This window comes from Chelonoidis abingdonii, chromosome 11 (assembly GCF_003597395.2).
Source record: "Chelonoidis abingdonii isolate Lonesome George chromosome 11, CheloAbing_2.0, whole genome shotgun sequence".
In the NCBI taxonomy this organism is placed as follows: Eukaryota; Metazoa; Chordata; order Testudines; family Testudinidae; genus Chelonoidis; species Chelonoidis abingdonii.
This window is the reverse complement of record NC_133779.1, coordinates 20090192-20107844: the sequence shown is the minus strand read 5'-3', so window position 1 is coordinate 20107844 and position 17653 is coordinate 20090192. Positions and strand designations below refer to the sequence as shown.

Below are 17653 nucleotides of genomic sequence, written 5' to 3'. Positions count from 1 at the left end.
ATTTCCTGGAAATCAGTTGGGCTGGTTTGGAATAGAAATAAGAAAATACACTGTCCAATGTGGATTGTGGAAGTAACATTGGAGACTCTAAGGAACCATGTTGGGGGGACCTGCGCCTGAGCTTCATCCACATTCCCAAATATACAATCAATATGCGTTGGCTGAGCCCATATGGGATTTGGCTTGAATCCTCCACCTCCTGTGGGATCCAGGTCTGATTAGGGCAGAACTGTGTGTAGAGGAAGGAAGGTTAGGCTTGAGCCTTAGTCTGAGTCTGGGCTTATGTTCGTGTTGACATACTCTGTTTGTATGCTTAAATACTGACTATTGCCAGCAAGCAGTGCTCCGAATTGCTGCTGTGGAAGGGGGGGACAGTCCTTGTGCCCTAAGGGCTCACGTGTTTTCTGTGGCGGCTGAAGACAGAAGACTCGCTGCCGTGGACAGCCAAATTGGCCACCAAAGTGGAAATGTTGCGAGCCGCCCTAATGGCACACGGACTGCCCCTGCCCCACAGCAGCAGCTGCTTGGGGGCAAAAACACAGGGACTGCTGCCCCTTGCAGATTGCAAGCCCCAGCACCTGCTTGGAAAGCTGGTGCCTGACTGGCCCTGCTCCTCCATAGCCTCCTTGAAAATCACTCCTTAAAGTCTCAGACCTCCAGTCGTCCCTGTCTCTCTGGACAGGGACATGTGTCCATACTTCCACTCAAAAGGCCGGAGCAAGGAATTGTTGCAGCCCTAGGGGAAACTTCCAACTTTGCACCCCCCACCCAGCTAACCCACCCGCCTCACTGGCAGCTAACTCAGCATTCAACCTGGGGAGCCCCTCCCGCATGCAGCTACCCCTCTCTCACCGCGACAGCTAACCCACTCTCCACCACCCGTCCTCCACGGCAATTAACCCTGTCCAGGGAGACCTCCCGCCAACGGCAAGTTAACCCTGCTGGGGAACTCCCCTTTTCTCCCCCGTCCAGGCAGCAACCCTGCCTGGGTAGCCTGTCCCCAGCTCCACGCGTCGGCTCGCCCCTTCTCCACTGAGCACGCCAGCGTTGCTAATTCTCCTCACCCGCCCAGGCTTGCGTGCTGATTGGAGGAGACCTTAGAGCTGGTTGTGCTCACAGAGGAGGTAGAGTGGAGGTAAGCTGGGGCGGGGAGCTGTTTCCCCGTGCGCCCCCCATTAAAGCGGGCAGTCCTCCCCACCTCCCCCCTCACCTCAGCCACCTCAACCCACCTCCTTGCCTGAGGGATTTTACGGTCCCTCAAACCACTAGGGCCCAGGCGGCCACTAGTTTCCTAAATGTCACCGGCCCTGATCTCCCTCCAGAGGGTTTTATGCTTTCAGACCATGTAATTCACTGTAACTTATCCTAGAAGGTCTGACCTTATCCGTGTCTGCATGTTTGGCTGATTCTCAAGGATTAATGACAGTGTTTGGATGAATCAGCCAGTTTCATCAAAGCACAATACATTTAATTTTAGGAAAAAACACTGGAGAGGAAAAACAATAAATGGTCTACACACATGCTAAAGATTACCAGGTATACCTATCTCCACAAGGAGATCCTAGTAGGTTCTCAAAGTCTTTTGAACCCTCCAGTAGGTTTTTGCCCCTCCTACTTACAATTTCATATCAGTTTGAAGATTGCATGAGAGCGTTCAATCAGTTTGGCTTCTTGGCCTCTTGAACCCTGGCCTGAATCAGTATATACATATCCCCCGAAGGTAGTACTTCTCCAAGTATTTACATATCCAGAGATTTGCAGTAACAACCTCCGCTGATTTTAGTTCCTGGAGAAGATCTGTGAGGACTCTCGCTATCGAACCAAATCAATTTAGCCTCACAAAGGTACATATACTTTCAAGATACTGAAGTATAGATACTGAAGTCTATAAAATATTCTATATATGTTGTGGGAATCTGGCATCCTCTCAATATACTTAATCTTTTAAAATTTCCATGCTTCCAAGGTCTCTTATCTACTTCAATATGATACTAGTTTCTCAATAATTGCTTGCATAAAAGCTCAGAAATACATTTGACATGAAACAAGGTTAAGTTTTGGACACTCCAAAAAGTTGTAAAGCATGATAGTATCCTTAAAATTCTGTACTGTCTGCTCTCAACTGGCAATAGCAGTGGCCTAATCCTGCAAGTGTTCAGAATCCTCAACTTCCAGGTGAGGGTGAACAGCAAGATCAGGCCCTAAATTCTACATTATACTCACATTGATGTAAATTTCAGACTGCTAACTTCTGTCTCCAGAGAATGGCTTTTTCAGCAAAAGTTATATCTCCTGACTCCCCAGTGTAGCGAGGGGAATGCTTGTGTGTTGTCACTTTCATTTGGTGGGACCATGGCTAATGGTTGGTCAGGATTTAGAATTCTGTGAAGCTTCTGCCACTAAACACACTTTTTGACCTCGACATTCACTTAAACATCTGTAACCTTCAGTTTCCCCAATCTTAAAGTGGGATGAATAGAGCTCTGAGTTGTTGGTGGAAGCCTGATTCCTAAATTTTATAAAGTGTCGAGATAATTGGGCAAAATGCACTATAGAAGTGTAAAGTGTCACTAGTTATTGAAGTGAAATTGTTTGTTTTCTGTTTGTAGTGAAATCTGAACCCAGAGATGACCCATACCTGCTGATAGTAGTGGGGCAGAGCATAGGCAGCTGGCTTCAGCAGTGTTACTGAGCATGTTCAGTACACCAGCAGTAAATCCTCGGGGGGGCACATGACCCCAAGCATTCCCCCCAATGTCACATCTGATTTGATCCAAAGTATCTTTAATCTCTGAATCACTATAATGTAGATTTACTGGAGTACATGTTACAGAAGCTCTAATATAAGCTCTTCCATGAAAGTTGTTTGATTTCAAAGCATCGATTCTTGTATTTAACAAATGGGAAACTAGTAACTGAATGAAAGAGGATAAAAATAGGACAACAGTTTCTGATAATAGTTTGGACCAGTGATTATAGCTAACATCTTAATAATGGTAGTAGAGGTATAAGTCCTTTATATATGCACATATGTCTGTTATGCAACTGCTTTTGGATATATGTGAATATACACAATTAAAACCTAATTGTCACTTTAACATTTGGAGCTGAACAAAATGAAGGAATAAATTATTTTGAGCCCCTGCTGGCTCTCATCCCTTGAATCCTTGGTCCATAATCTTGTCATGTAAAAGAATAAGTTGACAACAATTAAGAACGAGATTTTAAATTAGGCCCTTGGGTATCATTTAATCTCCTGTAGTTTTTATCCCTTTTTCCTTCTTATCTGTTTTTTCCTCTCCCCCTCTAAACTCAAACAAGAAATGAATCACTAGAACACTATTCAGAGGAAGTGCATCTTATTTTTTCAAAGTAAGTCTTTAAAAACGAGAGGTTGCCAAGCCTGCTTTGGGTTCAGATCTCATTTACCCTAAGTCTCTTTACCTGCTCTTGTTTTACACCCCACGTACAACTATTTATTCTGCCAGAAGCAATATAAGAAGGATTGAGTGTAAATGAGAATCTGACTCTTTGGTTTTATCTCTATTGATTTTCTACCCTAGAACTTCACACAGGTAGCTTTCAAAATATCATATTTAACGACTGAAATAATGTGAGCCAATACAGCAGTGGTCCTTCGGTACATATATATTTCAGGCAATAACCATAAACAGATTATTAGCCAGACAAAATTGCCTTTTTTGTTTTGTGGGTCTGGCAGCTGCCAGCAATAGGCTGGTAGATGCTGATGATGGTGGTGCCTGAAGCACTTGAAAGAGCTTCAAGAACTATATTTTGACCTGTGGTAGAATGTCAAATGTCATGGTCAAAGGAACTAATATTGAATACAAAGTACTAGAGCAGAGTGGAAGCAACAAATCTCTCTTGCTATTCAAAGCAGGGGACATGCAGTGGCTAAAAAGGACAAGAGAGACTGTCAAAAAAATTAGGAGTACCAGTGCATCCATTGTCTGTTTAATGGCGGCAGCTGCCAGAATCTTAATGCCAAGAAAAGCAACAGTTCCCACCTACAGCATGTGTGGTATATATCAAGAACACAAACAGCTTTTACTTCTGCCAGTTTGTTTTAGAGAAATAAGGCTGAAGACTATGAGTAGACATTAGTGCCTTTACTATTGCCAGTTGGTTTTGGGTTAACAGGTTAAGTTTAGGTTCAAGATAGCAGCCATGTTAAGTCTGTATCCACAAAAGAAAGAACAAGCAGTACTGTGGTGGCATCTGAAGAATGAGCGTAGCCCATGAAAGCTTAATACTGAAAATAATTGTTTAGTCGCTAAGTGCCACAAGTATTAGGTTCAAGTTTAGATATGTAACTTTAATACCAGTTGCGCGATCAGTGGCGCGCGCCCCCCTGCCACCCAGCCTGTGGCAGCCCGCCCGGTCCTAACCAACCGAGAGCGCCCCACCAGGGAGCCATGCAAGACCTCCCCACTCCAGCTCACTTCTACTCACGTCTCCCCGAGCACGCCGCCTCCCGACTCTGAATCTCCTCCCCTCCCAGGCTTGTGGCGCAAAGCCGGGAGGTGAAATTAGAGCGGGGGCAGTGGCTAGGGAGGGACACGGATCGCAGAGGGGTGAGCTGGGTGGGGAGTCCTGTGCAGGCTTCCCACCTTCTGCCCCTAAGGCCATCCCCCATGGCCCAAACAGCTGATTGTGCTGCAAGCCTGGAAGCGGAAGAAGTGGAGCAAGCGACAACACACTCGGGAGTGAATCGTGTAAAAAATAATTGGGGCACTGCTTTTCGGCCCCCCAAACTTGCCCCCTATGCAATTCGCTTAGTTTGCCATTAATGGTAGCACCGGCCGGCTGCCGATGCCATTGTAGTAGGTGGGTCACTTATTGAACTGTTTATTAGTGTTACATCATGCTAGCTAATACTAGTTGCACTTCCTGCAAATGGGTGTAGCCTGTTCTGCTTCACTCAACTGGGTTATACAGCTCTTCTCTACAATTCCTAGCCTCACTTTTGCTATCAAAAATGGATCAATGACATGCAGAAGAATGTCTTTGGTGCTGATTGTTAAACATCCAGAATACTCCTTAAGAATATAGTATGGGTAAATAAGTACTGGGTGGAGAACAATTAAGTTTGGTCAGTGGCTAATTACCAAGGATTGTTCTGGTGAAGCTATGGTTTGTCAATCTCTGTAAAATCTGAGACTTTGTGTGGAATGAATAGTTCTTTCAGTTATAATATTTCTTCATTTCAGTTGACTGCATTTTTAACAACGGTTATGAATGTAGGTGTCCAGAAATACGCTCTCCTCACTACAGCGCCGACCTCTCAGTTGGTAGTTTTCCCCCGTAGGTCCCTCCCCGAGTGGTGCTGATGAGCGCCTTATTGCATTTACAGAAAGGCTTATATGTTAGTTTTCAAGCACGCCATGGCACCAAATGTGACATTGCTCTCTCTGGTGTGTTCTTCCAATTGTATTTGATGCTCATATTTAGCTTTATTATATTAAAAAGAGAATGCAACCCAAAGCAAATCAACCCTGATTATGCATTTCTATAGCAGAATGAAGGAATCACATAATCCACGCAATTTTTTGAGCCCCCCGCTCCTCCCAGCTCGGCCGCCTCGCTCCGCCCCTGCCGTTTTTATATGAGGCTCCCAGGCGCGGCTGTCCCAGGCCGGGGGCTCGGGCGAGGCGCGGGCTGGGCGAGATGCGCGCCAGGCATGAAGGAACCTGGCGGGGACGCGCCCTGAGCAATAATCCAGCAAACACCGTTCAACCGCTGGTGCACACGAGTCATCGAGTGCCGTACCAGAAGCGCTCGCACCTGCAGTGGACCTGGGCGCGGGCTGCGGCTCATCGCGCTCTGCGAGTGCTAGCCGAAGCACGGGCGCAAGTAACCCAGCGCCCCACCTTCTCGGCAGATGCAGCTGGAAGAACGTGTCGGTGGCGCTGATTCTGGAGCGCGTCAGAACATCAAGCTGGTCTCCATCGTGAGCGAGGCGGGTCCTTTGGGGAATGGCGGTTGTGGGGGGTAATCGGGGGGTCCCGGGGAGGGGAGGCGAGTGTGAGGGGCTCCAAGGGGGTCACTGGGGTGGCCCGGCGGTCCGGGGGAATGGGGGTCCGGGGGGAATGGGGGCTCCGGGCCTGGGGCGGGAATGGGGTGCTCCGGGGTGCACGGGGTGATCTCAAGGGGGCCAGGGAGGAGATGGGGGTCTCGGGGGAAGATGCCGGTGGCAGCAGGAGGTGAATGGGGCTGGCCTGGGCTGGCCCCTTGGTGAGGTCTTGGCGACACGGCGAGTTTTGGTGGGTGGTCGAATGGGGCCCGAAGGTGGGGACCTCTAGGTCTGTGCATGGGGGGCGAGCTGGGGACAGCGTGGTCTTGGCTGGGGGTGGGGTTGCAGGGGACCCCCCAGCGGCTGGCTGTATTTTAGGCTCCTAGTGTGGTGGTGACAGGGGAAGGGCTGGTGGGGTGGGGCTATCTGGGGCTCACGGCCGGCTTCCTGTGAGGCTGGGGGAAGAGCAAGAGAAGGGAAACGATTCCTGGGGGCCCATCCCAAGCTCAGCCCTCCACCTCCCGGGACGCTATCCCCTACCTCACTGTAACGGGGGGACTCCTGGACCCTCCCCACGGAGCTCGGGTTGGGAGGGCTTGAGATGGGGCAGGAGGCAGTTGGCGGGTGTTAGTACCATCCCCTGTGACCTCGCCGTGGGCAGCCCCCGGGTATAACGTGCGCAATGCCCCACTACTCCCAAACCCCAAGACCAATAGCTTCTCACTGGATGGGTCCCAGAACGCGAGGGCGGGGAGTCCGAGGCTGCGGCTGGCAGGGCTGCAGGTGCGGGGTGAGGGCACCGGTGGGGGAAGCGGGTAGCAGGGGGCTGCGGGTCGGGAGTGAGGGGCATTGCAGAGCTGGGGCGGGGGGAGGGCTGCAGGTCGGGATTGTGGGGCAACTTGCGGGCTGGGGGAGGGGAGGCTTGGCTCCGTTATGCAGGCCTGTAACAAAAGGCTGGCGGGGGAGGCGGTCTGTTCACAGCCCGGCGGAGGAAGGGGGCTGGGGGCCTGGAGGTGGGGTTCGCCTCATCAGGCCCTTCTCCGGCAGCTCAGAGAAGCTTGACACCAGAAGGTGGTTAGGGCCTCAGCAACGCGGGGTCCACAGTGGGTGCGCCTGGGCCGGCTGGAGGGGCTGAACTGGAATTAAAGCTCCCCAAGGTGCTGGTTAGGTGTGTGTGCGGGAGTCGTGCAGAAGGGGAGCATGGCCATGTACTGCTGGGACTCATGAAGGACCATCTGGACACTGTAAGGGGCACCCGTGGGGGTCATTGGCCTCTGAAGGCTCCTGCAGGGAATTGAGGGCACCAGCAGAGCTGGGGGCCAGGGCCAGGCTAGCAGGGGCTGCGGGTCGGGAGTGAGGGGCGCCGGTGCTGTTGGGGGGGGCAAGGCCAGGCTAGCAGGGGCTGCGGGTCGGGAGTAAGGGACACCTGGCAGAGCTGGGGGCCCAGGGCCAGCCTAGCAGGGGCTGCAGGTCGGGAGTGAGGGGCGCCGGTGGTGTTGGGGGGCCCAAGGCCAGGTAGCAGGGGCGCGGTCAGGAGTGAGGGCACCAGCAGAGCTGGGGGGCTCAGCCAGGCTAGCAGGGGCTGCGCGTCAAAGTGAGAGGGGCATTGGCAGGGCTGGGCTAGACGGGGCTGTGGGCGGAAGTGAGGGCAATTGGCAGGGCCAGGGGCCCAGGGCCGGGCTAGCGGGGGCTGCGGGTTGGGATGAGGGCGCCAGCAGGGTTGCGGGGCCCGCCCGGGCTGGCAGGGGCTGCGGGGTCGGGAGTGGAGGGCACCCGGCAGAGCTGGGGAGACCCAGGGCTGGGCTAGCAGGACTGCGGGTCAGATAGGAGGTACGGTAGGGTGGGGGTCCCAGGACGGGGCTAGCAGGGGCTGCCAGTTGGGAGTGAGGGCGCCGGTCGGTGATGGGGGGCCCAGGGCCAGGCTAGCGGGCTGCAAGGTCGGAGTGAGGGGCACCGGCAGGCTGGGCTGGCAGGGGCTGTGGGTTGGGAGTGAGGGGTGCTGGTGGGCTGGGAGCCCCAGGGCTGGGAAGCAGTGGCTGCGGATCAGGATGAGGGGCACCAGCAGGCTGGGCTGGTGGGGGCTGCGGGTATGGTGAGTGAGGGGTGCTGGGCGGGGCTGGGAGCCCAGGGCTGGGATAGCAGTGGCTGGGGAGTGAAGGGGCCACCTGCGGCGTGGGGGGGGGGGGGCAGGCCAGGCAGCGGGGCCGGCTGGGTCAGGAGTGAGGGGCACCGGCGTGATTGGGGGACCAGGGGCAGGTTAGCGGGGTGCGGGTTGGGAGGGAGGGCACTGGCAGAGCTAGTGGGGTTGCAGGGCCAGGCTAGCAGGGCTGCGGGTCGGAATGAGGGGCAGCGGTGGGTTGGGGGTGCCAGGCCCAGCCAGCAGCTGCGGGTCGGAGTCAGGGGCACCGGTGGGGTTGGGGGGGCCCAGAGCCACGCTAGCAGGGGCTGCAGGTCGGGAGCGAGGGTCACTAAGCCAGGCTAGCAGGGGCTGCAGGTCAAGGAGTGAGGGGCACCGGCAGGGTTGGGGTGCTCAAGGTCGGCTAGCTGGGGCTGTGGGTTGGGAGTGGAAGGGGCATCTCGACAGGGTTGGGGTCTCAAAGTCAGGCTAGCGGGGCCTGTGGTCGGGAGTGAGGGACGTGGGGGGCCCAGGGCCAGGCTGGTGGGGGGGGCGCTGCGGGTCAGAATGAGGGGCACTGGCGGGGCCAGGCTGGCGGGGGCTGTGGGTCGGGAAGTGAAGGGCACTGGCGGGGCCAGGACTGGTGGGGGCTGTGGGTCGGGAACTGAGGGGCAACCGGTGGGGTTGGAGGCCCAAGGCCACTCCCGACCCGCAGCCCCTGCTAGCCTGGCCTTGGCCCCCCCCCAACACCACCGGCGCCCCTCACTCCCGACCCGCAGCCCCTGCTAGCCTGGCCCTGGGCCCCCCAGCTCTGCTGGTGCCCCTCAATTCCCTGCAGGAGCCTTCAGAGGCCAATGACCCCCACGGGTGCCCCTTACAGTGTCCAGATGGGTCTTACCCTGAGTCCCCAGCAGTACATGGCCATGCCCCCCTTCTGCACAGACTCCCGCACACACACCTAACCAGCACCTTGGGGGAGCTTTAATTCCCAGTCAGCCCCTCCAGCCGGGCCCAGGCCGCACCCCACTGTGGACCCCGCGTTCCTGAGGCCCTAACCACCTTCTGGTGTCCACAGCTTCTCTGAGCTGCCGGAGAAGGGGCCTGATGAGGCGACCCCCACATCCTCCAGGCCCCCAGCCCCCTTCCTTCCGCCGGGCTGAGAAACAGACCTGCCCCCCCCCGCCCAGCCTTTGTTACAGGCCTGCATAACGGAGCCAAGCCTCCCCTCCCCCAGCCCGCAGTGCCCCACAATCCCGACCTGCAGCCCCTCCCCCCGCCCCCAGCTCTGCTAATGCCCCTCACTCCCGACCCGCAGCCCCTGCTAGCCCGGTCTGTGCCCCACCGGTGCCCCTCACTCCCGACCTGCAGCCCCTGCCAGCCCAGCCCTGGACTCCCCGCCCCTCGTCGTGCTGGGACCATCCAGTGAGAAGCTAATTGGTCTTGTGGGTTGGGGTGGGCAGTTGCGCACGTTTACTCCCGGGGGGCTGCCCCACGCCGAGGTCACAGGGGATGTATCTACACCCCCAACTGCCTCCTGCCCCATCTCAGAGCCCCAACCCCGAGCTCCGTGGGGAGAGGGTCCAGGGAGTCCCCCCGTCACATGGTGAGGAGGGGGAAGCGTCCCGGGGAGGTTGGGGGGCTGAGCTTGGGATGGGCCCCCCAGGAATCGTTCCCTTCTCCTGCTCTTCCCCCAGCCTCACAGGGAGCCAGGCCGCTGAGCCCCCAGATAGCCCCACCCCACAGCTTCCCCTGTCACCACCACTACTAGGAGCCTAAATCAGCAGCAGCCGCTGTGGGGGGCTCCCTGCCCCACCCCCCAGCCACAGACCCGCTCCCCCAGCTCGCCCCCCATGCACAGACCTAGAGCTCCCCACTTCGGGTGCCCCATTCCGACCCCCACCAAAACTCCGCTCGTGTCGCCAAGATCCTCACCAGGGGGCCAGGCCCAGGCCCAGGCCCCCATTCACCTCCTGCTGCCACCGCATCTTCCCCCGAGGAACCCCCATCTCTCCCTGCCCCCTGAGATCCCCCGTGCACCCCGGAGCCCCCATTCCCCCGGACGGTCTCGATAACCCGCGAGGCGGGACCACCCCGCCACTAACCTAGTGAATCACGTGCAGCCCACCACCACTCAGCAGCTACCTATCTCCACCCTCTTACACCGCCATTCCCCTCCCCGGGACCCCCGATACCCCCCAGCCGCCATTCCCCAAAGGACCGCCTCGGCTCACGATGGAGACCAGCTTGATGTTCTCGCGCGCTCCAGAATCCAGCGCCACCGACACGTTCTTCCAGCTGCATCTGCCGAGAGGGTGGGGCGCTGGGTTTACTTGCGCCCCGGTTCTCTGCAGCACTCGCAGCAGCGCGAGAGCCGCAGCCCGCGGCCCAGGTCCCGCTGAGGTGCGATGCGCTTCTGGTAACGGCACTTTCGAGACTCGTGACCACGGGTGAACGGTGTTTTGCTGGATTTTATTGCTCAGGGCGCGTCCCCGCCAGGTCCTTCTCCTGCGCGCATCATCGCCGCAGCCCGCGCCTCGCCCGAGCCTCGCCGGCCCTGGACAGCCGCGCCTGGAGCCTCATATAAACGCGGGGCGAGCGAGCCGGGCCGAGCTGGGAGGAGCGGGGGGCTCAAAAAATTGCGTGGATTATGTGATTCCTTCATTCTGCTATAGAAATGCATAATCAGGGTTGATTTGCTTTGGGTTGCATTCTCTTTTTAATATAATAAAGCTAAATATGAGCATCAAATACAATTGGAAGAACACACCAGAGAGAGCAATGTCACATTTGGTGCCATGGCGTGCTTGAAAACTAACATATAAGCCTTTCTGTAAATGCAATAAGGCGCTCATCAGCACCACTCGGGGAGGGACCTACGGGGGAAAACTACCAACTGAGAGGTCGGCGCTGTAGTGAGGAGAGCGTATTTCTGGACACCTACATTCATAACCGTTGTTAAAAATGCAGTCAACTGAAATGAAGAAATATTATAACTGAAAGAACTATTCATTCCACACAAAGTCTCAGATTTTACAGAGATTGACAAACCATAGCTTCACCAGAACAATCCTTGGTAATTAGCCACTGACCAAACTTAATTGTTCTCCACCCAGTACTTATTTACCCATACTATATTCTTAAGGAGTATTCTGGATGTTTAACAATCAGCACCAAAGACATTCTTCTGCATGTCATTGATCCATTTTTGATAGCAAAAGTGAGGCTAGGAATTGTAGAGAAGAGCTGTATAACCCAGTTGAGTGAAGCAGAACAGGCTACACCCATTTGCAGGAAGTGCAACTAGTATTAGCTAGCATGATGTAACACTAATAAACAGTTCAATAAGTGACCCACCTACTACAATGGCATCGGCAGCCGGCCGGTGCTACCATTAATGGCAAACTAAGCGAATTGCATAGGGGGCAAGTTTGGGGGGCCGAAAAGCAGTGCCCCAATTATTTTTTACACGATTCACTCCCGAGTGTGTTGTCGCTTGCTCCACTTCTTCCGCTTCCAGGCTTGCAGCACAATCAGCTGTTTGGGCCATGGGGGATGGCCTTAGGGGCAGAAGGTGGGAAGCCTGCACAGGACTCCCCACCCAGCTCACCCCTCTGCGATCCGTGTCCCTCCCTAGCCACTGCCCCCGCTCTAATTTCACCTCCCGGCTTTGCGCCACAAGCCTGGGAGGGGAGGAGATTCAGAGTCGGGAGGCGGCGTGCTCGGGGAGACGTGAGTAGAAGTGAGCTGGAGTGGGGAGGTCTTGCATGGCTCCCTGGTGGGGCGCTCTCGGTTGGTTAGGACCGGGCGGGCTGCCACAGGCTGGGTGGCAGGGGGGCGCGCGCCACTGATCGCGCAACTGGTATTAAAGTTACATATCTAAACTTGAACCTAATACTTGTGGCACTTAGCGACTAAACAATTATTTTCAGTATTAAGCTTTCATGGGCTACGCTCATTCTTCAGATGCCACCACAGTACTGCTTGTTCTTTCTTTTGTGGATACAGACTTAACATGGCTGCTATCTTGAACCTAAACTTAACCTGTTAACCCAAAACCAACTGGCAATAGTAAAGGCACTAATGTCTACTCATAGTCTTCAGCCTTATTTCTCTAAAACAAACTGGCAGAAGTAAAAGCTGTTTGTGTTCTTGATATATACCACACATGCTGTAGGTGGGAACTGTTGCTTTTCTTGGCATTAAGATTCTGGCAGCTGCCGCCATTAAACAGACAATGGATGCACTGGTACTCCTAATTTTTTTGACAGTCTCTCTTGTCCTTTTTAGCCACTGCATGTCCCCTGCTTTGAATAGCAAGAGAGATTTGTTGCTTCCACTCTGCTCTAGTACTTTGTATTCAATATTAGTTCCTTTGACCATGACATTTGACATTCTACCACAGGTCAAAATATAGTTCTTGAAGCTCTTTCAAGTGCTTCAGGCACCACCATCATCAGCATCTACCAGCCTATTGCTGGCAGCTGCCAGACCCACAAAACAAAAAAGGCAATTTTGTCTGGCTAATAATCTGTTTATGGTTATTGCCTGAAATATATATGTACCGAAGGACCACTGCTGTATTGGCTCACATTATTTCAGTCGTTAAATATGATATTTTGAAAGCTACCTGTGTGAAGTTCTAGGGTAGAAAATCAATAGAGATAAAACCAAAGAGTCAGATTCTCATTTACACTCAATCCTTCTTATATTGCTTCTGGCAGAATAAATAGTTGTACGTGGGGTGTAAAACAAGAGCAGGTAAAGAGACTTAGGGTAAATGAGATCTGAACCCAAAGCAGGCTTGGCAACCTCTCGTTTTTAAAGACTTACTTTGAAAAAATAAGATGCACTTCCTCTGAATAGTGTTCTAGTGATTCATTTCTTGTTTGAGTTTAGAGGGGGAGAGGAAAAAACAGATAAGAAGGAAAAAGGGATAAAAACTACAGGAGATTAAATGATACCCAAGGGCCTAATTTAAAATCTCGTTCTTAATTGTTGTCAACTTATTCTTTTACATGACAAGATTATGGACCAAGGATTCAAGGGATGAGAGCCAGCAGGGGCTCAAAATAATTTATTCCTTCATTTTGTTCAGCTCCAAATGTTAAAGTGACAATTAGGTTTTAATTGTGTATATTCACATATATCCAAAAGCAGTTGCATAACAGACATATGTGCATATATAAAGGACTTATACCTCTACTACCATTATTAAGATGTTAGCTATAATCACTGGTCCAAACTATTATCAGAAACTGTTGTCCTATTTTTATCCTCTTTCATTCAGTTACTAGTTTCCCATTTGTTAAATACAAGAATCGATGCTTTGAAATCAAACAACTTTCATGGAAGAGCTTATATTAGAGCTTCTGTAACATGTACTCCAGTAAATCTACATTATAGTGATTCAGAGATTAAAGATACTTTGGATCAAATCAGATGTGACATTGGGGGGAATGCTTGGGGTCATGTGCCCCCCCGAGGATTTACTGCTGGTGTACTGAACATGCTCAGTAACACTGCTGAAGCCAGCTGCCTATGCTCTGCCCCACTACTATCAGCAGGTATGGGTCATCTCTGGGTTCAGATTTCACTACAAACAGAAAACAAACAATTTCACTTCAATAACTAGTGACACTTTACACTTCTATAGTGCATTTTGCCCAATTATCTCGACACTTTATAAAATTTAGGAATCAGGCTTCCACCAACAACTCAGAGCTCTATTCATCCCACTTTAAGATTGGGGAAACTGAAGGTTACAGATGTTTAAGTGAATGTCGAGGTCAAAAAGTGTGTTTAGTGGCAGAAGCTTCACAGAATTCTAAATCCTGACCAACCATTAGCCATGGTCCCACCAAATGAAAGTGACAACACACAAGCATTCCCCTCGCTACACTGGGGAGTCAGGAGATATAACTTTTGCTGAAAAAGCCATTCTCTGGAGACAGAAGTTAGCAGTCTGAAATTTACATCAATGTGAGTATAATGTAGAATTTAGGGCCTGATCTTGCTGTTCACCCTCACCTGGAAGTTGAGGATTCTGAACACTTGCAGGATTAGGCCACTGCTATTGCCAGTTGAGAGCAGACAGTACAGAATTTTAAGGATACTATCATGCTTTACAACTTTTTGGAGTGTCCAAAACTTAACCTTGTTTCATGTCAAATGTATTTCTGAGCTTTTATGCAAGCAATTATTGAGAAACTAGTATCATATTGAAGTAGATAAGAGACCTTGGAAGCATGGAAATTTTAAAAGATTAAGTATATTGAGAGGATGCCAGATTCCCACAACATATATAGAATATTTTATAGACTTCAGTATCTATACTTCAGTATCTTGAAAGTATATGTACCTTTGTGAGGCTAAATTGATTTGGTTCGATAGCGAGAGTCCTCACAGATCTTCTCCAGGAACTAAAATCAGCGGAGGTTGTTACTGCAAATCTCTGGATATGTAAATACTTGGAGAAGTACTACCTTCGGGGGATATGTATATACTGATTCAGGCCAGGGTTCAAGAGGCCAAGAAGCCAAACTGATTGAACGCTCTCATGCAATCTTCAAACTGATATGAAATTGTAAGTAGGAGGGGCAAAAACCTACTGGAGGGTTCAAAAGACTTTGAGAACCTACTAGGATCTCCTTGTGGAGATAGGTATACCTGGTAATCTTTAGCATGTGTGTAGACCATTTATTGTTTTTCCTCTCCAGTGTTTTTTCCTAAAATTAAATGTATTGTGCTTTGATGAAACTGGCTGATTCATCCAAACACTGTCATTAATCCTTGAGAATCAGCCAAACATGCAGACACGGATAAGGTCAGACCTTCTAGGATAAGTTACAGTGAATTACATGGTCTGAAAGCATAAAACCCTCTGGAGGGAGATCAGGGCCGGTGACATTTAGGAAACTAGTGGCCGCCTGGGCCCTAGTGGTTTGAGGGACCGTAAAATCCCTCAGGCAAGGAGGTGGGTTGAGGTGGCTGAGGTGAGGGGGGAGGTGGGGAGGACTGCCCGCTTTAATGGGGGGCGCACGGGGAAACAGCTCCCCGCCCCAGCTTACCTCCACTCTACCTCCTCTGTGAGCACAACCAGCTCTAAGGTCTCCTCCAATCAGCACGCAAGCCTGGGCGGGTGAGGAGAATTAGCAACGCTGGCGTGCTCAGTGGAGAAGGGGCGAGCCGACGCGTGGAGCTGGGGACAGGCTACCCAGGCAGGGTTGCTGCCTGGACGGGGGAGAAAAGGGGAGTTCCCCAGCAGGGTTAACTTGCCGTTGGCGGGAGGTCTCCCTGGACAGGGTTAATTGCCGTGGAGGACGGGTGGTGGAGAGTGGGTTAGCTGTCGCGGTGAGAGAGGGGTAGCTGCATGCGGGAGGGGCTCCCCAGGTTGAATGCTGAGTTAGCTGCCAGTGAGGCGGGTGGGTTAGCTGGGTGGGGGGTGCAAAGTTGGAAGTTTCCCCTAGGGCTGCAACAATTCCTTGCTCCGGCCTTTTGAGTGGAAGTATGGACACATGTCCCTGTCCAGAGAGACAGGGACGACTGGAGGTCTGAGACTTTAAGGAGTGATTTTCAAGGAGGCTATGGAGGAGCAGGGCCAGTCAGGCACCAGCTTTCCAAGCAGGTGCTGGGGCTTGCAATCTGCAAGGGGCAGCAGTCCCTGTGTTTTTGCCCCCAAGCAGCTGCTGCTGTGGGGCAGGGGCAGTCCGTGTGCCATTAGGGCGGCTCGCAACATTTCCACTTTGGTGGCCAATTTGGCTGTCCACGGCAGCGAGTCTTCTGTCTTCAGCCGCCACAGAAAACACGTGAGCCCTTAGGGCACAAGGACTGTCCCCCCCTTCCACAGCAGCAATTCGGAGCACTGCTTGCTGGCAATAGTCAGTATTTAAGCATACAAACAGAGTATGTCAACACGAACATAAGCCCAGACTCAGACTAAGGCTCAAGCCTAACCTTCCTTCCTCTACACACAGTTCTGCCCTAATCAGACCTGGATCCCACAGGAGGTGGAGGATTCAAGCCAAATCCCATATGGGCTCAGCCAACGCATATTGATTGTATATTTGGGAATGTGGATGAAGCTCAGGCGCAGGTCCCCCCAACATGGTTCCTTAGAGTCTCCAATGTTACTTCCACAATCCACATTGGACAGTGTATTTTCTTATTTCTATTCCAAACCAGCCCAACTGATTTCCAGGAAATCCAGCTACCCCCACTCCCTCTTCAGCTATCCATCCACCAACCTGCCCATCCTCTATCCCCTCACACCTCATCTATATCTATCTATCTATCTATCTATCTATCTATCCCCAGCCACCCCCTCTATCTATCTATCCATCCCCAGCCCCCTCATCTATCTATCCCCATCCCCCCAATCCATCTATCTATCTATCCCCATCCACCCTCTCTATCTATCCCCATCCCCCCAACCCATCTATCTATCCCCATCCACCCTCTCTATCTATCTGTCCCCAGCCACCCCCTCTATCTATCTATCTCCATCCACCCTCTCTATCTATCTATCTATCCCCAGCCACCCTCTCTATCTATCTATCCCCAGCCACCCTCTCTATCTATCTATCTATCTATCTATCCCCAGCCACCCCCTCTATCTATCCATCCCCAGCCCCCCAATTCATCTATCTATCCCCATCCACCCTCTCTATCTATCTATCTGTCCGCATCCACCCCCTCTATCTATCTATCCACCCCCCCTCTATCTATCCATCCACAGCCCCCATCTATCTATCCATCCCCATCCCCCCAATCCATCTATCTATCCCCAGCCCTCCATCTATCCCCATCACCCCCATCTATCTATCTATCTATCCCCATCCCCCCAATCCATCTATCTATCTATCTGCAGATACAACCCCCGCCCCCTCCCCTCGTTCCCACTTGATGCAAACCCAAGTTCCTGGGCTCCACACTGGAGAGAAGCTCCACTCAGGGCTGCCCCAGGTCTCTGACTAGTTGATCTAATGGGGCGTTCAGCTTCCCCCGCCCCATCACAGGGAGCAGGGGTGGGCACTGAAGGGAGGGGTGCAGGCTCCAACCCTAATGCCGTGGGGCAGGGGGAGGACAGAGAGCTGGACTCCCCAGCTGGGGCAGGATGCTGTAAAGGGGCGGGAGGGCAGGCCCTGACCTCTCTGGTCTGGGGTCTGGCTGAGTCCAGAGCTCAGGCCCCACAGGATTCAGGGTCTGGCATCCTAAAGGGGCAGGGACACGCCTAGCAAATAAAAAGAGGCAAGGAAACTGCCCCCAACCCCAGCCCTGCCGGTGCCCCTCACTCCTGACCCGCAGCCCCTGCCAGCTCAGCCCTGCCAGTGCCCTGCACTCCCGACCCACAGCCCCTGCCAGCCTGGGCTCTCCGTGGAGCTGGGAAGGGATTATCTCCGTGAAATGTGTCCCGAGTAGCTCAGTGCCAACTAATGGACCTGCAGTGCTGTGATTCAGCCGCCAAGCGGCGCCACCCTGACCCACTCCCCTCCCCGCCCACCCCC

The 17653-nt window shown here is 52.8% G+C and overlaps 1 protein-coding gene and 1 long non-coding RNA gene across 3 annotated transcripts in view; one reads left to right on the top strand and one right to left on the bottom strand.

The window, feature by feature from the left end:
- The window catches only part of LOC142047515 (uncharacterized), a 329291-nt gene that overhangs the window by 79699 nt on the left and 231939 nt on the right, over window positions 1-17653 (top strand). The window lies entirely within an intron of this gene.
- The window catches only part of FLNA (filamin A), a 58884-nt gene that overhangs the window by 35170 nt on the left and 6061 nt on the right, over window positions 1-17653 (bottom strand). For both annotated transcript variants that reach the window (XM_075070797.1, XM_075070796.1), the window contains one exon: window positions 10382-10760. In XM_075070797.1, coding sequence (XP_074926898.1) covers window positions 10382-10451 — 70 coding nt within the window. In that variant the 5' untranslated portion in view covers window positions 10452-10760. Of the gene's footprint in view, window positions 1-10381; window positions 10761-17653 lie in introns of those variants that run through there.